Source organism: Camellia sinensis, chromosome 8 (assembly GCF_055761805.1).
Source record: "Camellia sinensis isolate YWXY chromosome 8, ASM5576180v1, whole genome shotgun sequence".
In the NCBI taxonomy this organism is placed as follows: Eukaryota; Viridiplantae; Streptophyta; class Magnoliopsida; order Ericales; family Theaceae; genus Camellia; species Camellia sinensis.
The window spans coordinates 124,250,781-124,278,241 of NC_138968.1; the positions used below are offsets into that span (position 1 = coordinate 124,250,781).

Below are 27,461 nucleotides of genomic sequence, written 5' to 3' on the forward strand. Positions count from 1 at the left end.
ATTAATGCGGATCCATGGAATACGGGTAAACCGTGGGTTGTTGGTATAATGCGTTTCAATTACCTGTGTACAAAAATCGAAAATATCCAAGTGTTAATTCCTTCACTGCATACGACATACCTGTGTAGCATTTTCTGAACTTCCTCGTTCCTGCGTCAGAAGTGAGTTGCAAGCAAACCTTAGAAATGGCACAAGAAGAAGGAGTTAATGTGAGGGTGGACCCGTTGGGGGATGATGATAGGGAGGAGTTAGCAGCGCAATACAGGACGGAGGCACGGATGGTGGGGGCGGGGGTGGGTGAGATGGTGGGAGAATCGTAGGCGTCAGCCCTGATATTGGCCCCAAAGCCACTAAGCCAGGTGGAGCCAGAGCAGTGGCACACTAAGGCGGACAAATCCACACTCACGGTGGCGGATTTGGAGGTGATTAGGGAGCGGTACCAGATTCCGGCGGAGGTGGAGTTACTGCTGCCAACATTAGGGGAAAGGCCGTCTACTGCGAGGCCAGGGGAGTTTTCCCTGTACGAGGAGGCGCTAAAAGGGGGGCTGAGGTTGCCACTGCCTCAAGTGGTGGTTGACGTGCTGAATCGCCTGGAGGTAGCGCCGGGGCAATTGATGCCCAATGCTTGGAAGATTCTGCTGGCCTGTGCGAGTGCGTGGCCTAAGGTGAATGGGGGGGAGGCCATGACGGTAGACGAGTTCTTTTCGTGTTACAAGGCATCGGGGCAGCAAGAAACTTGGGTCACCTTACAGGCGGTGATGGGGAGGGGATTGGTGGCGGGGCTGCCCACGTCGATCAAGGGGTGGCGGCCACGGTGGTTCTACGTGACTGTTAATGGGGGGATGGGGGTGCGCACCATCTGGAAGGTGCCAACGAGGTCGATGGAGTCGAGACTGGGGGCGATGGCGGAAGAGAAGGTGAAACGGGTGAAGGAGTGGAGAGAGAGATAGAAGGCTAGATGGGACGAGCTTGTCCAACCGTCTGCACTGTTTGAGGCGGGGCTGGGACCGCTGCCGAAAGGCGGAGACCTCGGCCGGGCGGAATTGGAGGCGAGGAGAAAAACTCAGGAGATAGAGGATCGGGCCATTCTGGTAAAGGCCGCGAAGTTCAAGGAGGCGCAGAGGGACCGTCCACCTCAACCGATCACGCGGGAGAGAATCCGACCGCGCCCAAGGCCGTTGGGTGAAAAAGACTTAAGCAGTTTTGAGCCACGGCCGCCGCCTGTAGACCCTATAAAGGAAAAGGCTGGAAAGGCGGTGGAGGCTCTAAAAAAGAAGAAGAAGAAGAGGAGTGCCCCAGAGGAAGCAGCAGATCCGTCTGGGGCCAAGAGGGCTAGGGCGGGCCCAACTGAGGTGGAGGTCCCCATGGCCAAGGACGCCCCAGAGGTGGTGGAGATCATCCCAACGGTGGAGGTTGTGGAGATTGCTCCATCAGTGCAAGTAGAGGCTGGGTCAACTGAGGCAGTGCCGAGCGGAATGGAACAGGTCCAGAAGAGGCCTGACCCCCAGGAAGGAGGGGTTCGTCTGGCTACGGCGATCTATCATGCGCGCGCGGTAGCTGGAAGGTTGGAGGGAGAAGAAGGCCCAGCCAGGGCGGGGGCAGACCGGCTGGTGAAGATCGTGGAGGAAACGGCTCTGCGCGCGGCATCAGGATATAATGAGGCTGACCTGCTGAGGGGGTTAAGCTCCGCCCAAATGGAGGTGACTACCTTGGCAGGGGCCCTCCTTAGGAAGGCAGGGGCTGCCAAGTTGAAGGCTGAGGAGGCCAGGGTCCAGTTGGCTAAATTGAAAAAGGACAGTGCCGACTGGAAAACTGCCCATGACGAGCTGCCAGTAGTCAAGTTGGAGCTGGAGGACACACGCCGTAGGGTCGTGTCGCTCGAGTTCCAACTGGCTGGGGAACAGAAAAAGTTGGAAGAGTCTGAGAGGGCCTGCGCCGTGGCAGTCGAGCGGCATGAGGAGGCCATGACCAGCAATGAAGAGTTGGTCAGGCAAAAGGATGAAGCAGATTCCAGAATGGGAGAGCTGTTGAAGGAGTTGGGGGAGAAACGCGCCAGAGCAGAAGAGGAGAAGGGGAGGCTTCTGAGGGAGTGAGAGGTAGAGAAGGCGAAGGTGGTGGCGGAGCTGGAGAGTCTGAAGAAGGGGGTGGAAGAGGAGAGGGCGACGACAACTGCTGAAAGGGGGGCCCTGCGAAGAGAGCTGGACGAGGAGAGGGCGAAGGCGGCGTCTGAAAGGGCGGCCTACCCTGATCTTTGCGTCGCAGCAGTGGAGCAATATAAAGGGTCCCCCGAATTTCAGATGGTGGTAGACGCCGCTATCGCCAGGAGTCTAGCTGGGCAAGAGTCTGGGGGGTGGGCCCATCAAGGAAGACTGCTGGAGGTAAGACAGAGGCGGAGGTGATTGAAAGGTTCCAGCAGTCAGACTTCTACAAGCACGAAATGGCCGAGTTCTGGGACAGCGATTGGAAGATGTTCAAGCGCAGAGTTGAAGAGTTGTTCCCACACTTGGACCTTAGTAGTGTGACGATATGGGAAGATGATGTGGCCCAGACCCCCCTGGACGAAGGCATTGAAGAAAGAGATCTGGCGTCTAGTGAGGAGGAGTAGCCAGGGAGAAGAAGAACTAGGCGTGCTCTGTGTCTGTTTTTTTTTTTTTTGTTTGTTTTTTTTTTGTACTTGTGAACACAATGTAAAGGAATGAGCGCATGGATAAATGTATGAAGAATTTGTTTGTAATGAATTTGTGCACAAAGGTTATTTCGTTTATATTTTCAGTTGAATTTTGTTTATTTTGTTTATGCTACCAGGATAAATGAAGTGTTGTTATAAAAACTGGTCATAGAGATTGGGTTAATAAAGATATCGTGTAAACCTAAAGTTAAAGGTTCCTTTCTGCGAAGTGTGATTGGGGTTATATGAAAATTGAAAGGATGATAGGGTTTGATTGAACAATTGGAGGAGCGAATTGTAGAGCATAATATTAAGCACGGATGAAGACTAAACATTTAATTGCAAATTGTACCTAAACAGTTAAGTGTAAACTGGGTGAGGTGGCAAATAATATGATTATTAAATGAAATACATGAGAGTATGTTTGGAATTTAGGTAGGTAAAAACGTGGTCTTGGAATTATGAAGAAACTTAAAAATGTGACTAAGTGTTAACAATGTGGTTCTGCTTAACCGTGAAGCGCAGTCAGGCTGAGGCTTTTAAAGTGCTCGGTCTGGCCGAGGCTCTTGAAGTGCTCGGTCTGGCCGAGACTCTTGAAGTGCTCGGTCTGGCCGAGACTCTTGAAGTGCTCAGTCTGGCTGAGGCTTTTGAAGTGCTCAGTCTGGCTGAGGCTTGGAAGTGCTCAGACTGGCTGAGGCTTTTAAAGTGCTCGGTCTGGCCAAGGATTTTGAAGTGCTCGGTCTGGCTGAGGCTTCTAAGGTGCTCGGTCTGGCCGAGGCTTTTGAAGTGCTCAGTCTGGCTGAGGCTTGGAAGTGCTCAGTCTGGCTGGGGCTTTTGAAGTGCTCAGTCTGGCTGAGGCTTTTGAGGTGCTCGGTCTGGCCGAGGCTTTTGAAGTGCTCAGTCTGGCTGAGGCTTGGAAGTGCTCAGTCTGGCTGGGGCTTTTGAAGTGCTCAGTCTGGCTGAGGCTTTTGAGGTGCTCGGTCTGGCCGAGGCTTTTGAAGTGCTCGGCCTGGCTGAGGCTTTTGAGGTGCTCGGTCTGGCCGAGGCTTTTGAAGTGCTCGGTCTGGCTGAGGCTTGGAAGTGCCCAGTCTGGCTGAGGCTTTTGAAGTGCTCAGTCTGGCTGAGGCTTTTGAAGTGCTCAGTCTGGCTGAGGCTTTTGAAGTGCTGCAAGTGGAAAAGTTATTGGGGCCACATAGAGACAGTTGAATTACGAAAACCGAGGTCACCAGTCGGAATTTACATTATGTATAGAAAGGGGGATACAACAATGTTGACAATACAAAAGTATGGACTTATTGGTAGTAACGCTTCAAATGTTCTGCATTCCAGGGATGGGGCAGGTCTCGGCCTTCCATGTCTTGAAGTCGGTAAGTGCCTGGTCGTGGTCGGGCTTTCACAACGTAGGGCCCCTCCCATTTGGCTGTCAGTTTTCCCTTGGTTGGATTCTTTGTGGCAAGAGTCACTTCGCGTAAGACAAGGTCCCCTACGGAGAACTCTCGAGGTCGAACTCGGCGGTTGTAGTGTGTTCACATTTTCTGCTGGTACGAAGCCAATCTGACTGCAGCGGTCTCTCTGAGCTCTTCGACGAGGTCCAAGTCTGTTCGGTGGAGTTCTTCGGCTGCGGCCAGATCCGGATATAAAATCCTGGGAGTGGGCAAACCGACTTCTACCGGAATAACCGCCTCAGCGCCATATGTTAAGCGAAAAGGGGTTTCACCAGTGGGAGTGCGAGCAATGGTTCGGTAAGCCCAGAGTACATTTGGTAGTTCTTCAGCCCAAAGGCCTTTAGCAGCTTCGAGCTTGGTTTTGATGATTTTCAGAAGGGAACGGTTGGTGACCTCAACTTGGCCGTTTGCTTGGGGGTGACCGGGGGAGGAGAAGCACGGTTGAATCTGGAGATCTGCACAAAATTTTCTGTACTTCGCTGTAACAAGCCCGCGGGGGACCTCGCTACAGCTCGGACTCGACTTTTGTTGTCACGGTTCTAAATCTGAACCAAAGAGTCCAAATCCGGCAAATCGTTTTAGGAAAACTGATTTTTGAAAGAAGTGCCAAACATGGACTGCTTTGCCAGATACAGAGTCGCCACCTAAATATTTTATTTTGGGAAATTTAGGAAACCCTGACTCGGTGCCAAAAGGCCACGTGTCCGTCATCACCAAAGTTGCCTCGGCTCGGGAACTTGGGTACGATTGGGGAAGGTCACTTCGTGAGCACCCCCGCTCGCCCGGTCATAGACCGGCCTCTACTAACCATGATATCAATTTTTGAAAACATTGTGAGTTCTTATTCCGGTTATTAGCCTAGGTTACTATGTGATGCTCACAGCATATAAGTATAGACCGGGTCGCCCGAATTGGAACAAAACATTTCATGTTTGCTTTTGAAAATGGTTTGCTACCCGTAGGTAGGCTTGAAACATTTTGATGATTCATTCCAATTCAGATAACCCAACCTTCACCCACAGGCATTCAGGCAGATATATCAGATAAGCACATAGCCTCATGGTAAGCATGCTATCATGGCATTCACTCACACACATGCAAGGATGCTAAAGCATAAAGCTCACCGAGTACTCCAAGCCAAAATAGAAACTATATTAGAAATCATGCATGATCCTAAGTGTACAGAAATGCCTAATGCAACACATGCAAAATGCAACTATAGTAGGCTCGGCTATTCTAAGATGGCATATGAAATGCTACAACTAACATGTATTCAACTTGGTATTGAAAGTACAATGCAGTTAGTATGATGCGCCGAGCCCGATGCATGTAATACAGATGAATGATGCAAACATGCTGTCATACTGTATGCTAATTAAAATATGCCCTAATCTAACCATCAAAAGCGGATAAATAAAAGGGAGAAAGACGTAGGGTTGGAAGACATACATCACACTCACCCACACTTATTACAGTTGTGCCCTCGCTCGGAGGGTCCAAATAAATAATACAGTCCAAATATTACAGTCCCCAAATAAAAGAATATTACAGTCCAAAATATTACAGAATTCTAATTAATTAATGAATTAACTAGAAAGCAAATAAACTGGCGTGCAAGCCAGGGGCTGTCTTGCTTCTGATGGATGATGCATGTCCGGACTGTCTTGCGCGGAAATCCACCGGAATGCCCCAATTAGCCTCTGTTTACACCTCTTCTTGAAATCCGTGCCAAGCCCAGGAAGATTGCTGATTCTGCGTTTTGCTGCAACAGAGAGCAGGAAAGGGGCATAGCAATGTATTTGCACAAATGTATGCATGTCTCGATCCTCGTGCCACCAATCACGCATACCGAGGCATGATGGCCGAGGAGTCGAAATGCACAACTCAATATAGGATGAATGCACATGAAACTACAGCTAAAACCTAACTCCATCATGGATAATCCGGAGTGTCGGTGACTGGGGAATTGAAACACATTCCGTCACTCGGAGTACGAAATGTACCTCGTTTCCCGTGCCCGGGCTAACTCCTATTCCGGACATGGTGCAATGTGCATGATATGCATGAAATGCAACTAGGATACAATCCTAACATACTCAAAGCTATGAAAATGAGATGCCTCGAAATGCGTGCACACAGGCACGCAAACCGAGAAAGTGACGGGATGTTGAAAATGAGATGCCTCGAAATGCGTGCACACGGGCACGCAAACCGAGGTAATGGTAAATGCAGTGAAAATGAGATGCCTCGAAATGCGTGCACACGGGCACGCAAACCGAGGCAATAACAGATGCAATGCAAATGAGGTGCCTCGAAGTACGTGCACACGGACACGCAAACCGAGGTGATGACAGATGCAACGAAAATGAGATGCCTCGAAGTGCGTGCACACGGGCACGCAAACCGAGGCGATGACAGATACAATGAAAATGAGATGCCTCGAAGTACGTGCACACGGGCACGCAAACCGAGGCGATGACAGATGCAATGAAGATGAGATGCCTCGAAGTACGTGCACACGGGCACGCAAACCGAGGCGATGACAGATGTAATGAAGATGAGATGCCTCGAAGTACGTGCACACGGGCACGCAAACCGAGGCGGTGCTAAAGTGACATGGAAATGACAAATGGGCTTATACCAACATGAGTGAGCCTCAGCCACACTCACATCGGATGCCAATGGCGGAAAATGAAGTGCCTCGAAATGCGTGCACACGGGCACGCAAACCGAGGCAATGCATACGCAATGCATATGACATACAGAATGCAATATGGACTTATACTAACATGAGTGAGCCTCAGCCACACTCACATAAGATGCCGGCGGATGAAAATGAAGTGCCTCGAAATGCGTGCACACGGGCACGCAAACCGAGGTAGTGATAAAATGCAATGAAATGGCATGGAAATGACAAGTGGGTTTATACCAACATGAGTGAGCCTCAGCCACACTCACATCGGATGCCAGCGGATAAAAACGGAGTGCCTCGAAATGCGTGCACACGGGCACGCAAACCGAGGCAATGATAAAATGCAATGAAACATGGCAAAAATGATATGCAAGCATGCTAATGGAATTTCAGCAACAAAATATGGGGGAAAACAGTCCCGAAATGAAGCGAAATGACATGAAATGCAAGGAAATGACCCGAAATGCAACATTAGGCATCCGAAATGGCCTATAGCCATACTAAACATGCACAACATGGACATGCAATGCAAAGACAGAAGCTAGACAGTCCCAAAATAAGCACTTTTCCAGTTATAAACATGGCCAAAAAGCAAGTATAGGTATGGCGAAAATAGCATGCAAGAATAGGGGCCAAAAGAGGGGTAATGAAGCAAGTGGTATAAGAAAAACTCAAACTGAAAAATTTTCCTTCTACAACACTGAAGATGGACCAAAAATATGAACATTTACAGTATATGGCAGCCTCAAAATCAGTATACAAACATGCTAAAACTATGATGCAAAATAAGGCTCAAAAGGTGCTAAAACATGAAGTGTATAAAATAATCATCAAACAGAAAAAAAGTGTGAATGAAACATGAAGTATAGGCCAAAATAAGACCACTTTCAGTTCGGACCAAGGTCCAAAAACAGAAGCAAAGAGGGCTATTAATTTATGCAAAAATGGGGCTAAATAGGGGATATAACTACAAGTGACATATGCAAACACCAAACAATGTTGAGCCCTTCTCAAATGTTTAAGAGGGGCTCAAAATATGCCTCATATCAGTTTACAACATGCTCGAAAATAAATTGCTCATGGGTCAAAAATAGCATGCAAAATTATGACATACAAGATGGTCAATGAAGCAAGTGTATTATGGAGGGCTCAAACAGGGTTGAGTCCTTAATGAGAAGTGAAGATGAGCTCAAAATATGGCCCTTTTCAGTTAGGGCCGAAGCTTGAAACCAAAAAGAAATGAGGCTTAGAAATAGATCAAAGGAAAGGGTCAAAAGGATCAAAGTGTAACTTACCCTTGAAGATCCAAGCTTTTGTTACTTCTTGGGTTGATTTGCAGCTTCTTTTGCCTTCAAGAATCCCTCCTAGCTGCTGGAAATGAGATGGTGGTGGTGGAGCTTGGTGGTGTAGAAGGAATGAAGATTATAGACTTAGGGTTTTTTGAAGAATTGAAGAAGAAGACAATGGAGTTTAGGGTTTGTCCTTGGAGAAGAATTTTTCTAACCCTCATAAAGAAGACCCTCAGCTGGTTATAAGGTCAAGAAAGGGGTGTAAAAGGGGGGTGAGTTGGAGAGGAATCCTCTCTCCCAAAATATCCCCCGGATACAGAAAATATCTGGGGGATATTGCCCCACAGCTGGAAAGGGTACAGTGAGGAGAGCACGGCCGGCCGCTCACTTTTGCTGGAGGTGGCCGGCCGGCCACACCCCCTAGCCGGCCGGCTAGGGGTCAAAAGGGTCAACCTGCTTTTCTGGCCGGCCAGGTATTGGGGAGGTAGCCCTATGTGTGTACAACACAACCATGTAATTGAAATTCCAAGAAAGTGGGCCCAAGGGGTTCAACAATGGCTCGGAAAGAGGGGGTCAAAAGGGTCAAGTTGACTTACTGGCCGGCCATGAACTTTTAGGGGCCTCTCAGGTGTGTACATCACAGATATGTGGTTCAAAGTTCAAGAAAAGAGGTCCAAGAGGTTCAACATTAGCCCGGAAGAAAGGGTTCAAAAGGGTCAGGTGACCTTAATGGCCGGCCATGAACTTTTAGGGGCCTCTCAGGTGTGTAGATCATAGATACGTGGTTGAAAGTTGGCAACGCTAGCTCTAAGGTATTCAACATTAGCCCGGAAGTGCGAAAAACGGGCGCCGGGAGGCTCGGGAGGAGAGATAACTGGTTGCTGCAACAATTGCTGGCCTCCCACCCTTCAGTGACCTTCCTCGGGATAAAACAGAGGTACCTGCCAAAAATGAGCGAAAACCGTTGCAAAACGAATGTTCCGGAGCCAAAACACGCAGTTCGGGGTCCCGGAAATGGGCTGTTAAGCACCGAAAATTGTATTTGACCTCGAAGTGGGTTTCTCAGCCCCCAGTGTCCCTCAAAATGGATGAAATAAGATGTATGCCAAAAATCAGAGCAATAGGAGATGGTTAAGCGGTCCCGAACCGAGGCACACGGCCTGACGGCTCCGAAAACCGGGAACCGGACTCCGAAATGGGCAAAATGGCCTACGGCCACCAAATGTAGCCTACGGACATTGAGAGATGGTCTACGGGACCTCTCCCTCCCTTCAGGAAAAGAAACAGAGAAAACCGAGTCTGGTTCGCAAACCGAAACAAGGCACAGAAAAGGGTTCGGAAGTCCGGAGGCAGGGCTTACGGCCGCGACTCTGAAACTTCTGAACGAGCACATTATGCAACATCACCAAGCGCTCAATTGGCGACGTCTGAGTCTTAAGGTCGGTCAAAAATGGGGTGTCTACAGTTGCCCCTCTTTGACAGAACTCGGAAGTCACAAGTGACGGGAGTGAATGTCAAAGCCAAGAGACGACCCATTTTTGACAAGGCCGAAGACTTAGACAAACATACAGGATAAACAGAGATGTGCCCGCAGGCATGCTCGCAGGCAGGGGGCAAAATGCAAATGATATACAAGAAACCGAAGGTAACCCAATGATCGTGCAAATGCAGCAAGCTGTAATGAAGCAAGTATTCGCAAATAGATGCAACAGTTTTAAGCAAGAATGCAAAGCAACAACTACATTTCATGCAGTTAAGAATGCGGAGGATTATTCAATCCCCGCCACGTCTCACACGGAGAAGATACGATACCTGCGCGATTCGTCTGGTCGCACCAGCCCCAATTGAACCGTACATACAATATCGTACAATATCGTGCCTGTAAAAGAGAGAAATTGCAACAAGTACAATATGCTAACAACACATATTTGATGTGATTCTGGAAGTTCGACACACGCAGTGTTGGTGAGTGAATGCGTCGCAATGCAAGAATGGAATATGTGTGACAACGCATGCTCAAACACGGAGGTACGCCAATATCAAGAAATGTACATGACAATGTGAGTATGCCCATGAGAATGCAAGATGTGTGCATGAAAGTACAAAAACGAGCATGAGTCAGAGTGTCATTCGTCGTGAAACAACGAGTATGGAAACGTGTGTTTCGGCGAGGGTAACTCGATCACGGCCTCCGATCTGCTTCTTTGAAAGGTTACAGCTCATTCAAAAAGGATACACTTTGATTTCGATGAATGATGATGAGACATATGTCAGAACTTGAAACCGAAGTCCCGACGGAGCAATTGCGCGACCGGAAGTGTACTTTTCTTGAACTTTTTCAGGTCCCGGGAACTCCGATCTTCCTCAAAATTTGCAGAGAGCTAGGTGAGCATGTGGGGATGATGGCCGGCCGTTTATCTTCCCAAGGGGAGGTGGCCAACCGTTTTCCACAAAAGCTAATGGCTGGCCAGCCATTTCTGCAAAAAGCAGATGGCTGGCCAGCCAGAAACAGGGGCCGGCCGGCCATGCCCTTTTTCCGAGGGTATTTCGGTCCTTTTGCCTCCTTTTTGCATGCCTTTCATCCAAGGCTTGAAGCCTATAAATGGCAGCCGAACCCCACTTCATTTCTTGCCTCTTTCAACACTTTTCTCTCCAGTTTTAAGTTTTACGCGCGTTTTCCAACGCCTCGCGCAAATTGTTTTTGTAAAAACACTTAGTTTTAAACACTTTGGAGCGATTAAATTCCGGCTTCGGAGCTTCTTTTTGCATTTTCACCACTTGAGGTAAGTTCATCTTAATATTTAGAATATTTTCTCGGGAGTTGACTTTTGTTGACTTTTTATTTCCCGAGAGTTGACTTTTGTTGACTTTTTCCAATTTTTGCGCATTTTGCTCATTTTTGTTCCTCTTTTGCAGATTCTTGAAAATGGCAGGCAATTCTCCTCACGGCGGGGGTTTCCCAGGTGCCGGAGATGATTTCGATCCCACGACTCTACCTCCGAGGACTCGACCTTTCATGCCCGAGAGGTACCGTCCGGCAGTGCACGTCCTCCCTCGTGCCGTTTTCCGTCATTTTACCAGTTTTGACGAGAGAGCACCCACGGATCTGCTTCTCAGAGAGCCGGAGCAGCATCTCTCTCATGAGGCTCGAGAGGTATTTACCTCATCTTCTGTATTTTACATTTCGCACCCTTGCCATGCTAGCTTGTGACATAGTACTTTCCTTACATCTTGAACATGTAGTTTCAACACTTGAATTTTCGAACACTCGGTTCATTAATTAATTGCGAGCACACAGCCCACATTAAAACACATGGCTCAAACACTGATTTGTCGAACACTCAGCCCGAATTCGAAAGTGAACACACAGCCCACACTTTAAATGGAAGTTGAACACGCAGCCCAAACTTCAAATTTTTCTGAACACACAGCCCAGATAGATGGTGAACACGCAGCCCACAATTTAACTGAAAGTTGAACACGCAGCCCAAAATTCAAATTCTCTGAACACGCAGCCCAGGTAGATAGTGAACACGCAGCCCACAAATTAACTGAAAGTTGAACACGCAGCCCAAAATTCAAAATTCTCTGAACACGCAGCACAGGTAGATGGTGAACACGCAGCCCACAAATTAACTGAAAGTTGAACACGCAGCCCAAAATTCAAATTCTCTGAACACGCAGCCCAGGTAGATGGTGAACACGCAGCCCACAATTAGACTGAAAGTTGAACACGCAGCCCAAAATTCAAAATTCTCTGAACACGCAGCCCAGGTAGATAGTGAACACGCAGCCCAAACTTCAAATTTTTCTGAACACACAGCCCAGATAGATAGTGAACACGCAGCCCACAAATTAACTGAAAGTTGAACACGCAGCCCAAAATTCAAATTCTCTGAACACGCAGCCCAGGTAGATAGTGAACACGCAGCCCACAAATTAACTGAAAGTTGAACACGCAGCCCAAAATTCAAATTCTCTGAACACGCAGCCCAGGTAGATGGTGAACACGCAGCCCACAAATTAACTGAAAGTTGAACACGCAGCCCAAAATTCAAATTCTCTGAACACGCAACCCAGGTAGATAGTGAACACGCAGCCCACAAATTAACTGAAAGTTGAACACGCAGCCCAAAATTCAAATTTTCTGAACACGCAGCCCAGGTAGATAGTGAACACGCAGCCCACAATTAAACTGAAAGTTGAACACGCAGCCCAAATTTCAAATTTTCTGAACACGCAGCCCAGGTAGATAGTGAACACGCAGCCCACAATTAAACTGAAAGTTGAACACGCAGCCCAAAATTCAAATTTTCTGAACACGCAGCCCAGGTAGATAGTGAACACGCAGCCCACAATTAAACTGAAAGTTGAACACGCAGCCCAAAATTCAAATTTTCTGAACACGCAGCCCAGGTAGATAGTGAACACGCAGCCCACAAGTAACTGAAAATTGAACACGCAGCCCAAATTTCAAATTTTCTGAACACACAGCCCAGGTAGATAGAATTTGCATGTAGCTTATTTTACTTCATCGGCACACAGCCCATTTCATCTTATTGGCACACAGCCCATTTATTTCATTATTGACACATATATTCATTCTGAATGCAGGGTGGTTCCCGCAGTGTGCGAGGATATGGTTCCACCATGGCGAGGGATTGGTACGCTGAGCTCCCGGAGGGCGTCAGAGACTTGGTAGATTTGGCGGGGTTCGGCCCCTTCTGTGTCGGGTTGTCACGCTGTCCTGCCAGGAGGACCTTGATGGCAGCTTTGGTAGAGAGATGGTGGGACACCACCAATTCCTTTCATTTCTCTGCCACCGGGGACATGACCATGACCCCTTTTGATTTTGCTGTATTGACCGGCCTTGATGTCGGAGGTTGGGCCATCCCCTATGACGAGGATATGGGCGAGTGGGAGGCCGCCTGGATGTATTTGTTGGGGGCTCGCCCACCTGTTGATAGGGTTTCAGGGAGAGTCAGGTATACTTGGTTCTCCTCCCATTTCCGGCGGGCTGAGATGGTGCCCGAGACTCCTGAGGAGACAGAGCAGTATGCTCGTGGCTTCCTGATGTTCCTCTTCGGGACTACCCTGTTCGCCGACAGAGGGAACACCATTGGGCTATATCTGCTGAGCGCTCTAGTCGACCTATCACAGGTCAGTAGATATGATTGGGGTGGCCCTGGCCTGGCTACCCTCTACTTTTACATGAGCGCGACCTCCCGCGGGCGGGGCGATTTGCTTGGCGGCTACTGGAGAGCTTGGGAGGTATTTTCTGTCCCCTCGATTTACATTTCTGGTCTTCATTACTTGTACATTGCACACACAGCGTACTTTTACAGTCTGCATTTTGCTCTCAGCATTTCGTACTTACATTCTGCACTGCTTTTCTCAGTTATGGGCTTATGTATACTTCCCATCGTTAGCCCCAGTGCTGGAGGTGGTGGGGATTCCCGTGACCCCATATTCATTGATATTTGAGGGCCCGCACCGGGCGAGGCCTCGAGAGACCCTGGTTCGCCTGCGACAGTACTTCGACACTGTGCGACACTCAGAGGTACTTCAGAACTTTCAGTTCTTTTCATTTTCATCTTTGACTTGTTCTGTATATTCTCGTTCTCTGATTGGTTTATACATTTATCATCCGCAGATTACTTGGCAGCCTTGGGCACCTCTGGGTGATGATCTCCTACTTCAGTATACCGGAGCATCAGGCATCTCCCGGTATAGGGTCCTGCTCGAAGGGCCAGTCGGCAGAGTCTGGTTCCTGGGGGAGCGCTTTCTGTGCCAGGTACGGGGGTATCTTTCTCAGGATGTTCCCGCGGTACCTCCAGCTAGTATGCGGACCGCTGACAGGCTCTCTTACTCAGAGGTAGTCGGCGCCATGCTGGGCAGTGATGCTTTGTTATATGTTGCGGAGGGGGACTACGCCACCTATCGTCACATATATTTGATGCCTCCATTGACAGAAGCTCGTATTCCGATGATGAGACCTGCCGGTATGTCATCCTCGGATCAGGCTCAGGCTCGAGCTACAGACATCCCTTCTTCTAGCAGGGCTGACGCATCTAGAGGTGGGAGTAGACCGTTTCCTCCGAACCCGTCGATTCATCCTCATCTGGGATGGCCAGATATGCCTACTGAGTTGATGGCGTGGCAGTATGGGACTAGCTCTCCGATTCCGATTCCACTAGAGCCTCCGATGCCCAGTGATCGATACGCCATTGATCCGGACTCACCGCCGGTATGCTCCACTTTCGTCATTCATCATTTCAGATGTTTAGACACTCATTTGTTCACTGATGATTATGAACTCATTTTTGCAGCCATCGCGAGGGTACATGGAGGAGATGGTTGGGCTGGTGGCCACACTCGAGGGCATGGTCCTACGCAGGGAGGCACAGTTGTCTGTCGCGGGCATTCAGGTACCCTTCAGTTTTTGGCATTTATCATACTTCTGATGACATGCTGATTTCTACTGCATCGATAGACTACTTGTGTAGAGCACATCTGACACACACCTCACTTGTACACTGTATTTACATGCACCCACTTTACGTAGCTTTTGCTTGTATCTGCATCTGATGTATATATTTGGACTGATGTATTTGAATTGAACTCTTTGTTTTCAGATGCCTTCATGGTCCGGTCAGCCACAGACCAGGCCACCTGGGCCTCATTGGGGAGCTGGGCCATCTGGGCCTTATCAGGGAGCTGGGCCATCCGGGCCTTATCAGGGGGAGGGGTCATCTCGGCCTTCCCGAGGAGCCGGGCCATCTCGGCCTTCCCGAGGAGCTCGAGGGGGGCCTGTCCGCAGACGCAGGGCTCATGTTGTGGAGGTGGAGTCTGATGAGGAGGAGGAGGAGGAGGCTACCGACCGTCAGTTCGAGACATCTGTCGAGGAGGGAGGCTCCGGTTTTGGCTCGGGGAACAGAGGCGAGGCTGAGGAGGATCCTGAGGATGACAGCTCCGACTCTGATGATGGTGTGGAGGTTGTTCCACAAAAGAGGACCAGGCGTGCTTCTCGTTCCCGTTCCCGAGGATTTTGATGTTGCTATTTCCTGCTTTATTTTTCTTTTACTAGTAGTTTGTAGCACTTTGCACATTGTTAGGCAGTTTTGTTTTTGTAAAACCTGTACCTTTTGTTTGTTGTAAAGCATGATGAAATGAAATAGCTTTTGAAAAGGTGTTTGTATTTTGAACTTTTAGCATCGTATCGCATCATTTATTTCGCACAAAAATGAATTTGAAAGGAAATGTACGTTGTGTAATCACCAAATCAGGTAGTGAACCGACGCAACAAACTAAACAACTCAACTTACTAAGATATAACAGAATCTTTAGCAAGTTTACAACTCGATAAGCAAAATGCAACAACGCAAATAAACAAGACTTTAACAAAAATTGCTTAAACAGAGAGCAATGACTCAAAACACAAAACACGTCCGCTCGACAAACAACTCGATAAGCAAAATGCAACAACTCGATAAGCAAAACTCAACAACAACAAAGTGTACTTCTGACGATCTGGGCATCGGAACGCATCCGGAATGAAGGCCTTCGACTTTCCCGTTGCATGGAAATGCTTGGAGTTCTCCTTCGAAGAGTAAAACAGGGCCGAGGAGACACACTGCAGCATTGCTAGCCATCCCGGGGAGCTGGCCGGCCATTTTTGCAAAAAGTGAATGGCTGGCCAGCCCGAGATATGCCACGGCATGGAGGACTAGAGAGCTTCTGGCCCCCTGCTTCAACCTTCAGTTGCACTTTGTCAGATGAATGCGTGGATTGGCTCAAAGAGGAGGTACAATTTGGGCCCAGCTTGGCATCAGATGCTCCGTCCAGCTCTGGAAGGGGACACAGAGATACTTGATTCAACTATGCCCCAAATTTATTGCTTATCTAGCATTTTCAAGTTTTCTTTATGACTGTACTAAAATAAGCAACCTCGATTGTAATGCAAGAGCAAGAGAACTCTATTTTGAAATCAATGAAATTGAAAGTTATGGTACTGAAAATTTTCCACTTTTGGTCCAAAAATGGTCTAAGTCGTAAAAAGATTGATTTGAACAAAGTCAACTTTTATTAAAACTTTTCAAAACTATTTTCGATGTGGATCAGAACTGGACATGCCGAAAATCTGTCACTGAGATGCACAACCTCAGATCCCTGCAACTGGAAAGTTGCCCCTAGTCTGAAGAACAATGTGGCACTCCAAAGCAACGGAAAGTTGCCCCTAGTTTGAACAGCACTGTACCGGAGATCACGGTAAATGCTGATAGATAAAGATGACTGAGATGATCGAAATGGACAAAGTTGATCGGGGAAAAGTTTATGACTGAACTTCAAGACGAAGCTGCCTACGTATCCCAAAGATGGGAATCAAGTCTTACGTAGTTCAGGCTTAGGTTCGCTCGAGTATTTTCACTCTCCTTTTGCGCTCTAACTTTTGCCAAGGCCGCCCTTTGCGGGTTTTCAACCTTGCGAGCTCAGTTTTTATATTTTCTAATTTTTTGTGCTCTGAATCTTGCCTAGGTCGCCCTTTCGGGTTTTCGGCCTAGCGAGCCTCTCAAGGATAGTATTTCTTCAACTTGTCCATATTGATTGGTTGTGAAAACTCCAAGCCATCTAGATCCATCAAAACCACAGCCCCACCTGACCAGATAGCTTTGATGATGTAAGGACCAGTCCAATTAGGTTTGAACTTGCCCCTTGGGTCGTGGATGGGAGTTCGGTTGTCCTTGAGCACCAAATCTCCTTCTTTCAGATTCCTGGACTTAACCTTCTTGTTGAAAGCCCGGGCAATTCTGCGTTGATAACCTTGGATGTGGTACAGTGCTTTCAGTCTTCTTTCATCAAAGAGCATGAGTTCTTCGAATCTGCTTTGCTGCCAATCTGCTTCGGCTATCTGGCATTCAGCCAATACTCGTAATGATGGGACCTCAATCTCAATGGGTAGAACAGCCTCCATTCCATAGACCAATGAATATGGAGTTGCTCCAGTAGAAGTTCTGATTGAAGTCCTGTAGCCCCACAGAGCAAATGGCAGCTTGTCTGGCCAATCTCGATAGGTTTCCACCATCTTCTGTAGTATATGCTTGATATTCTTGTTGGCGGCCTCAACTGCTCCGTTGGTCTGTGGCCTGTATGTAGATGACTTATGAAAAGCCACATTGTATTTCTCCAACAAGTCTATCACTTCTTTCTTGAAGTGGGAACCATTGTCTGAAATTATTTCGTTTGGCACCCCGTAGCGACAGATGATGTTGTTCCTGATGAACTTTGCGACATGCGACGCCTTCAACACTGCGTATGATTGGGCCTCGACCCACTTTGTGAAATAATCTATCGCTACTAGGATAAACTCATGCCCGTTGGACCCCTTCGGGGTAACAGCTCCGATCACATCAATTCCCCAGACTGAAAAAGGCCACGGCGAAGTCATGTTGTACAGTTTTGACGGCGGGATGTTCATGCGATTTGCATGAATTTGACATTTGTGGCATCGCCGAACAAAGCTAATACAATCCTCCTCCATGGTTGACCAGTAGTAGCCCTGTCTGAGGATCTTTCTGGCCAGCATTACTCCATTCATGTGTGCACCGCACTCCCCCCCATGGATGGCTTCCATCAGGCGTTTTGACTCTTCAGCTTCTACACAGAGCTTATGCATTCCCAGATGACTCCTTTTGTACAAATTTCCTCCGCAGATAACGAATTGAGCAGCCATTCTTCTGACAGCCCTCTTATCTTTGGCATTTGCCCCTAGTGGATATGTCTCCTTTTCCAAGAAGTTCCAGATGTCGTAATACCAGGGGTTGCCGTCTTGAACCTCATCTATGGCGGAAATCGACTCGTATGCCGGCGCGAACTTCTGATCAATAATGACTGGACGCATCCGGACTCCAGACGGGATGTCTATCATAGAAGATAGAGTTGCTAGTGAATCTGCAAACCTGTTGTTCTCTCTTACGAGGTGGGTAAAATTTAGCTTCTCAAACCGAGGAATTAACAAATCCAAGGTTTGGTGGTAGATTATCATCTTTTCCTCCTTGACCTTCCAATCTCCTTTTGCTTGAGACACAACAAGGTTCGAGTCCCCAATGACGTCCAACCGTCTTGCCCCTAGTTCCAGGGCTGCTTCCAGGCCAGCAATGCATGCCTCGTACTCTGCCTCATTGTTGGAAACTTTGAATCGGAGCTTGAATGCTAAAGGGATACGGGAATCATCAGGCGCTATCAGCAACACCCCTATCCCATACCCATACTGGTTTGATGCTCCGTCAAAGTACATTGTCCAAATTTCATCTTCGACGTGTAGAATGGCTTCATCTGGGAATAGATACTCAACCGCTTCATCCCCCTCAACCGGGTGGTCGGCAAGGAACTCTGCTACCGCTCTGCCTTTTACTGACTTGCGCGTCACATACTTCAAATCAAATTCGGAGAGCAACAGCAGCCAACGAGCTAGCCTACCCGTAAGTGCTGGTTTCTCGAAAAGATATTTGATGGGATCCAAACGCGAAACCAACATTACAGAGTGGGCTAACAGGTAGTGCCGCAGCTTCCTAGTTGCCCATACCAAGGCCAAACAAGCCTTCTCCAGCGGTGTATAGCGGGTCTCGTAATCCAGCATCTTTTTGCTCAGATAGTATATGGCCCTTTCCACTTTGTCTTCTGACTCCTGCGCGAGCATGCAGCCCATGGTAGTCTCAGTTACCGAAAGGTACAGTATCAACGGTCTCCCAGGTTCTGGCGGTGACAACACGGGTGGGTTCTGTAGATATTCTTTGATCTGCTCAAAAGCTACTTGACATCGGCCGTCCCATTGGAATTTCTTTCCTTTCTTCAGGAGACCAAAAAGTGGTTCACAAGTCAAGGTTAATTTAGAAATAAACCGTCTTATGAATTGCACTTTACCCAGAAAGCCTCGCACCTCCTTTTCAGTCTTTGGTGGTGGCATTTCTAAGATGGCCTTGATTTTGGAAGGGTCGACCTCGATGCCCCTTTGTGTGATCAGAAACCCTAACATCTTCCCTGCTGTAACACCAAACGTGCATTTCTGGGGATTCAGTCGCAGCCGAAACTCTTTGATCCGTTGAAAGAATTTTTGTAAGGCGGTGTAGTGGCCCTCTCTATCTTTGGACTTGACAATCATGTCGTCCACGTACACCTCGACCTCCTTATGGATCATATCATGCAATATTGTAGTCGCTTCCCGTTGATACGTAGCTCCAGCATTCTTCAGCCCGAATGGCATCACTCTATAACAATATGTCCCCCACGGGGTAGTGAACGCAGTCTTCTCCCGGTCTTCGGGTGCCATCACTATCTGGTTATAGCCTGAGAAACCATCCATAAACGAAAGCAAGGCGTGTCCTGCCGTGAAATCTACCAATTCGTCGATGTGCGGCAAGGGAAAATCGTCCTTCGGACTGGCCTTGTTCAAATCTCTGAAGTCTACACAGACCCGAATTCTGCCATCCTTCTTTGGCACCGGAACTATGTTGGCCAACCAAGTTGGATATTCAGATACCAGCAGGAACCCTGCGTCAATTTGCTTGGTGACCTCTTCCTTAATCTTGAGGGCCCAGTCCGGGCGAATCCTTCTGAGTTTCTGTTTGACAGGGCGGGCCTCTGGATCAAGAGGGATCCGGTGCTGTACAATCTCAGGATCGATTCCAGGCATGTCTTCATAGGACCACGCGAAAACATCTTTAAAATCTTTTAATAAAGCGACTAAGCGCTCGCGCTCCTCTGAAGACAACGTGGACCCGATCTGGACCAGCCGCGGGTCCTTCTCAGTACCAACATTTACAGTAGTGATTTCATCCATTAAAGGTTTAACAAATCTTTCCTGCTCTTGATCGATTAATCGTTGCAAAACTGGGGGAATTTCTTCCTCGCTGTTTTCATCAAAATTTTGAAAATCCTGATTTAAGCAATAAATCAAAGGCACAGAAAAATACTCGGAAACCACATCCACATCATTCTCATTAAATACTTCCAAGCCGTCAGATTCCTCTGTTACAACAGACTCAAAAGAAAATGAAAAAGACGACCTAGACAGGACTGTGGTATCCGGGTTATCACCCCCAGGAATACCGGACTCAGACTCAGTCGAGCTGGAATCTGATTCTGACGCAGAAGATTCGGTAGAATCAGATTCCGGCTCACTACCTGACCCGGAACTGCTAGATAAAAAGCCTTCTTCATACTGCCAGATGAGAGAAGGTGCGATAGATGCATCCAAGATCGGCGCTGGAAAGCCCGCAGCTATTTCATCTCCAATCACAGAAACCGAAGAGTTATCCCCCAAGCACTCTTGGCCGATCGGAGGATCTGATAGTAGACTCGCCAGTGCTACCCCCATTTCCAGCTCTGTACTCTCAGGATCCACTGTTTCACATTGCTCAACCTCAGTTGGTGGGTCTATCTGCGCTTCGGCAACGTCATCCCCAGATAGTTGTATGTCGAAGAAGATTTCAAAACCAGGCACGCGCTTCCCTTCCGCGTTTTGCCATGGCTCCGGGAAGCCGCAGAATGGAAAATCTTCCCCCTCCCGGACGAAACGTCCGTTTAGGGTACCCCAGATGGGCCTGTGTATTAAGTCAAATGGCTTCCCAGCCCTCTTTGCCTTGGCTCTTCCGGCCATTTCTTTTCCTTTCCTCAACCAGTCCTCTTTGGTGGGTAGATAACCCAGTCCAAAGGTGTGAGGGTTGTGTGGCACTTCGGCCAACACTGAGACGCCTTTCCGGCCACTTCTCCCTAATCCCATCCCAGGGGTATGTTTTAGCTTGTTCATGAGGTAGATGGATTGTGCGCTGACATACATGCCCTCATTCGCAGCCATGATATTCTGCACCACTTGAGCCTCGGCCAAAGTGAACCCCGACAAAAACACATCCTCCGTGCCGTGCTCGATTTCCAAGACAGGTGTAGACACTTCCGGCGGTGGATGGATTGATGAATTCCCAAAAACGATCGCTACCCCTTTCCCGTGAGGGTATTTCAGCATTTGATGTAGGGTGGAAGAGACTGCTTTGACCTGGTGCAACCACGGTCGCCCCAATAGTAAGTTAAAGGTTGCGGGAACGTCCAGGATATGAAATTCGATGCTGTGTTGTCCTGGACCAACCTTAGTTTGAATTTTAACAGTCCCCATCACTTCTCTGCTGGTATTGTCATATGCCCTGATCACTTGGGTGGTTGGGATGAAGTCCGCGGGTTTTAACCCGATTGCATATGCCGTTCTGGTTGGGCAGACATTAATCGCAGACCCGGTATCAACAAGTACCACCGGTATCCACTTATCTCTACATTCCACAGAGATATAGAGAGGTTTGTTATGATTTGCGCCCTCAGGCGGTAGCTCCTTGTCCGAAAAAGTTAATGCCGGGGAACCTCCTCCCGGAAAAACCAGCCCAACCAGCTGTTCAGGCGTGGTGTCTATGGAAAGTTTCGACTTGTCCATGGCAGATAGGACAGCTTCTCTGTGCACTCGTGATGCCATTAGCAGTCCCCAGATGGAGATGTCTGCTTGTATTTTCTTTAACTGTTTCAGCACAGCTTCATCCTCAATCTGCTTCTCCTTCTGTCTCTCCGCTTCTCTGTCTTTCCCAGATGCTTCGGGTTGGTCTAGGTGTGGGGGCTTGAAGTACCGCCCACTTCTTGTCATGTGGTCCACTTCATCAAGATACCAAGTATCATCTGGTTGGCCATTTCCCCAGTCTTCATCGGTGTGGGCAAGACACAAATCGTCATCTTCCCACCACATTCCGCTGGCAGCCAACAGACATCTGTCCGGCTCCAGTCTACTCGCACTTTCAGTGCTCTCTGTCCAAATGCTCGCAGCATTGTCTGTCTTTGTGCACACAGCACTTTCGGTCCCCTCAGGGCCCTTCGCCTTTCTGGCTCTCTCAGCTTCCTCAAACTTTCCTTGTTCCAACTGCGTCAGTACAGTTGTTTGTTCAACAGTTCCCACATCCGTAATGCCCATGTCCTGAGCGGAATTCTTAACACCGGCGCTCTCCGGCGGTACAACTTGATTTTCGGCCGTTCCGGCCACAAGTGATGTTTCTGCCCCTGCCGGGCTCTGTTCTGGTTGGGCTTCCCCCACTGCATCCGGTTGATCTTCAAGCCATCCAGTGGCCTCCTCTGATCCCTCATAATCATTCCAGTTAATGGACGCATCCTCCAACTCCTGATCATCGCGAAATTGCAAGTTAGCAAAGTCCTCCTCTATGGTTGTCGGCTCATCTGCCCATAGCCCAGATCCATCCCCTCGGATCATGCACAGTTCTCCTGTCTCGGGAAATTCTACAATTAGCCCACTTCGGCTCGTTGATAGGATGTGCCTGCTCGGATCATAAGCTCCCTCAGCAAAATTCTGCCCAGTCCCAGATTTAACAGACTCATTCTCCCCTAAAATCTGCCCTGCCTTGTCTTCGATGGTCACCACCACCGGCTCCGGTTGGGTTTTGGAGACGTCCACCATGCACAAAAGGTCAGTGCAAGCGGGGAGGAGCACCTCCGGCTTGGGTAGGTGGGTGGATGTAATATAGATGCTAGGATCGTAAGACACGACCCCAGTCTGGATGAAATTAATTCTGTTGGGAGGGGGGGTTGGTTATGTGGTGGAAGAGGGTTAGTTGTGACATTAGGTTTATCAGGAGGTGCAATTACCTGTTTGTCAATAAGATCTTGGACCTCATGACGTAATCTGTAACAACGGTCGGTATCATGACCGTGTTGTTGGTGGTATGCGCAATATTTTGACGGGTCATATGAGGGGGAAAGTGGATTTGGTAATGGTTTTGGTTCCAGGGGTTTTAAATGATTTTTCCTGATCAGTATTCCCAGAACCTTGGACAGGGGCATGTATAGTTGGGTGAAGGTTCTTTGGCCCCGGGGTTGGAATCGGTTGTTTTGTGAGTTACTTCCGGACGCGCCGGAGAATGGTGTGGCAGTCATGGGCCTTGGAGGGGGAGGGGGAGTGGTGGTGACCATGCCAACTTCCGAGGCTCTTGTATTAGCAGCGCCGCTCGGGCCCGCATTGTTGTTACGGTTAAAGGTCCTCCTCGGTTGTTCTCTGTCCTGGTCAAACAGGCCTTGCCTCATAGCATCTTCTATTTGCACCCCCATATCATGTAAATCTGCGAAAGTAGGGAAGGGGACCACAATCATTCTTTGCATTAACTTGGGGTGGAGATTGCGCACAATCATCCGGATTTGATCTCTGTCAGTGGGCCTTAAAGTCATCGTCGACGCCTTTGCCCTCCATCGGATCACAAAGTCCGAGAAAGATTCCTTAGGCTCTTGCCTTGTTGTTTCAAGATCACGGGTTGTGATCTCGATCTGAGTGTTATACGAATATTGTGTGACAAAGGCCTCAGCCATCTCGTCCCAATTCTTCTTCACCTCATCCGATAATCTTGCGTACCAATGGGAGGCCACACCCGACAGGGTTCGGCCGAATAGTGAGAGCTTCTGTTGTCGTGTTAGGCCCATTGGCCGCAAGACATCCGCAAACAGTCGGATATGGACCATGGGGTCACCAGTCCCGTCAAAACGGTCTATTTGTGGCATTTTGAACCTATCGGGGAGCGTTACGGCCTCCTCGGTATATCCATCTCCGATATCCGGCATAGCCTTAGTCCCTTGGGATTTTTTGAAAAGCTTCTCCAGTTTGCTCAATTTCAGAGCTGTTTGATCAACCTCGACCTCGGATGGAGAGTCCGGGTGATTGGATGTGTGGACCTTGGACAGTTGTGGTGGAATCGGGGGCGGGACAGGCCCTGTTGGAAGACTCGTGTCCTCTTGCAGAATTTGGACAGCCGGTACGGTATTCTGGGCGTTAGGAGGGACGTCCTGAATAACAGGAGCCTTCTCAGGTAATGGGGCTCCTGCTGGAGGAGGAATCTGGTGTGAACCAGATGCTGTACTCTGTTGTTGCAATCTAGTAATCAGTTCAGCCTGCTGAGTCATAATTTCAGCTTGCTGCTTAGCGAGTTCATCTCGGCGGACGGCATCTTGTTGCATAGCCCGCATGGTTTCCTGCATCTGGCGCATCATTTCCTCAACCCCTGTCGGTGCCGTCATATTGTTTCGATTTGTCTGAACTACCGATAGATCTGTCTCAATGGGGACCTCAATCCGATTGTCCACTGATGAAGGATACCACTGTTCAGATGCTCTCTGTTCAGATGTACTGCGTTTTCTCTGCTTCCTTCTTGTAACAGGGGGCAGAGAATGGAACACTGGCTGTCCGTCGATTAGATCCTCAGATCGGTGGAGTCGACGACCTCGTGTCCAAGGTGCTTGGGGAATGCCTGTTGGGTTGGAAGCAATCGTGCTAAAACTGACCTAGCAAAAGATAAATAAAGCGAAAAGGAAATAAATAAACAGATAAACGGACAGCACAACAGCTTAAAATAAAATGCAAGACACACAGTCGGGCACACAGTCAAAAAGCTGAATAACATACTGTCCTCAAACACTGGTTATTATCCCTGTATCACTGTCCCCTAACACAGAATCTGATATCCGCAGATGACTAATCCTCAAATACTGGCTGATGCCCGCAGGCCTAATACCGTCAATATTGAACTGGTGCTCGCAGGCTTGATACTCAAACTTGTATACTGATCTGATGCCCGCAGGCCTGATACTGTCAATACTGAACTGATGCCCGCAGGCTTGATACTCAAACTTGTATACTGATCTGATGCCCGCAGGCCTGATACTGTCAATACTGAACTGATGCCCGCAGGCCTGATACTCAAACTCATATGCTGATACATGCATTCCTGTAGAGACGCACTCTAAAGCACATAACAGATAAGTGAGAGCCAAAACACCCCTATGTTTGGGGTAGGGTTTCCCTGTCCTATTTTGTCAGGAGCTAGGGTTTCACTATGCACACAGCGGTTTCAAACAACCTATAAACGGGTAAGCAACCTGTCCTAATTTAGAATGGTCACTATGGATCCGAATATGCACTAGGTCGAATGGTCAAAAGGGGTGCCCCGGTAAAACCGGGGTTTGTGTTCCCATACTGGCAGAGCCCACAACCGGTCAGCCTTATGGTCATGCCTTGACAAGACAAGCCTCTGGCAAACCGTTCAGGAATAGCAGATGGCAAACACGGTGTCCTAGGCGCACCAATGCAAATGCAATGCAAAGAAACACACAAGTGTAGTCAAAAACAGATATCATGAGTTCGAGTCAAGTTCTCTAAATCCCCAGCGGAGTCGCCAGAAACTGTAACAAGCCCGCGGGGGACCTCGCTACAGCTCAGACTCGACTTTTGTTGTCACGGTTCTAAATCTGAACCAAAGAGTCCAAATCCGGCAAATCGTTTTAGGAAAACTGATTTTTGAAAGAAGTGCCAAACATGGACTGCTTTGCCAGATACAGAGTCGCCACCTAAATATTTTATTTTGGGAAATTTAGGAAACCCTGACTCGGTGCCAAAAGGCCACGTGTCCGTCATCACCAAAGTTGCCTCGGCTCGGGAACTTGGGTACGATTGGGGAAGGTCACTTCGTGAGCACCCCCGCTCGCCCGGTCATAGACCGGCCTCTACTAACCATGATATCAATTTTTGAAAACATTGTGAGTTCTTATTCCGGTTATTAGCCTAGGTTACTATGTGATGCTCACAGCATATAAGTATAGACCGGGTCGCCCGAATTGGAACAAAACATTTCATGTTTGCTTTTGAAAATGGTTTGCTACCCGTAGGTAGGCTTGAAACATTTTGATGATTCATTCCAATTCAGATAACCCAACCTTCACCCACAGGCATTCAGGCAGATATATCAGATAAGCACATAGCCTCATGGTAAGCATGCTATCATGGCATTCACTCACACACATGCAAGGATGCTAAAGCATAAAGCTCACCGAGTACTCCAAGCCAAAATAGAAACTATATTAGAAATCATGCATGATCCTAAGTGTACAGAAATGCCTAATGCAACACATGCAAAATGCAACTATAGTAGGCTCGGCTATTCTAAGATGGCATATGAAATGCTACAACTAACATGTATTCAACTTGGTATTGAAAGTACAATGCAGTTAGTATGATGCGCCGAGCCCGATGCATGTAATACAGATGAATGATGCAAACATGCTGTCATACTGTATGCTAATTAAAATATGCCCTAATCTAACCATCAAAAGCGGATAAATAAAAGGGAGAAAGACGTAGGGTTGGAAGACATACATCACACTCACCCACACTTATTACAGTTGTGCCCTCGCTCGGAGGGTCCAAATAAATAATACAGTCCAAATATTACAGTCCCCAAATAAAAGAATATTACAGTCCAAAATATTACAGAATTCTAATTAATTAATGAATTAACTAGAAAGCAAATAAACTGGCGTGCAAGCCAGGGGCTGTCTTGCTTCTGATGGATGATGCATGTCCGGACTGTCTTGCGCGGAAATCCACCGGAATGCCCCAATTAGCCTCTGTTTACACCTCTTCTTGAAATCCGTGCCAAGCCCAGGAAGATTGCTGATTCTGCGTTTTGCTGCAACAGAGAGCAGGAAAGGGGCATAGCAATGTATTTGCACAAATGTATGCATGTCTCGATCCTCGTGCCACCAATCACGCATACCGAGGCATGATGGCCGAGGAGTCGAAATGCACAACTCAATATAGGATGAATGCACATGAAACTACAGCTAAAACCTAACTCCATCATGGATAATCCGGAGTGTCGGTGACTGGGGAATTGAAACACATTCCGTCACTCGGAGTACGAAATGTACCTCGTTTCCCGTGCCCGGGCTAACTCCTATTCCGGACATGGTGCAATGTGCATGATATGCATGAAATGCAACTAGGATACAATCCTAACATACTCAAAGCTATGAAAATGAGATGCCTCGAAATGCGTGCATACAGGCACGCAAACCGAGAAAGTGACGGGATGTTGAAAATGAGATGCCTCGAAATGCGTGCACACGGGCACGCAAACCGAGGCAATAACAGATGCAATGCAAATAAGGTGCCTCGAAGTACGTGCACACGAACACGCAAACCGAGGCGATGACAGATGCAACGAAAATGAGATGCCTCGAAGTGCGTGCACACGGGCACGCAAACCGAGGCGATGACAGATACAATGAAAATGAGATGCCTCGAAGTACGTGCACACGGGCACGCAAACCGAGGCGATGACAGATGCAATGAAGATGAGATGCCTCGAAGTACGTGCACACGGGCACGCAAACCGAGGCGATGACAGATGTAATGAAGATGAGATGCCTCGAAGTACGTGCACACGGGCACGCAAACCGAGGTGGTGCTAAAGTGACATGGAAATGACAAATGGGCTTATACCAACATG

General features: G+C 48.2%; 1 protein-coding gene across 1 annotated transcript; it reads left to right on the plus strand.

Annotated features, from left to right (window-relative positions):
• The first annotated feature begins 14,166 nt into the window (after positions 1-14,166).
• Positions 14,167-15,652, plus strand: LOC145796669 (uncharacterized). The gene is made up of 3 exons (XM_082881844.1): positions 14,167-14,341; positions 14,424-14,522; positions 14,730-15,652. Exons 1-3 carry the CDS (start codon positions 14,231-14,233, stop codon positions 15,144-15,146), a joined length of 627 nt encoding a protein of 208 aa, XP_082737970.1. The 5' UTR covers positions 14,167-14,230; the 3' UTR covers positions 15,147-15,652.
• Positions 15,653-27,461: the final 11,809 nt, after the last annotated feature.

Coding starts and splice junctions, on each gene's coding strand:
- LOC145796669 (XM_082881844.1), top strand. CDS start 14,231: ATGCCTACTGAGTTGATGGCGTGGCAGTATGGGACTAGCTCTCCGATT. Junction 14,342..14,423: donor TTGATCCGGACTCACCGCCG/GTATGCTCCACT, acceptor TCATTTTTGCAG/CCATCGCGAGGGTACATGGA. Junction 14,523..14,729: donor TGTCTGTCGCGGGCATTCAG/GTACCCTTCAGT, acceptor CTTTGTTTTCAG/ATGCCTTCATGGTCCGGTCA.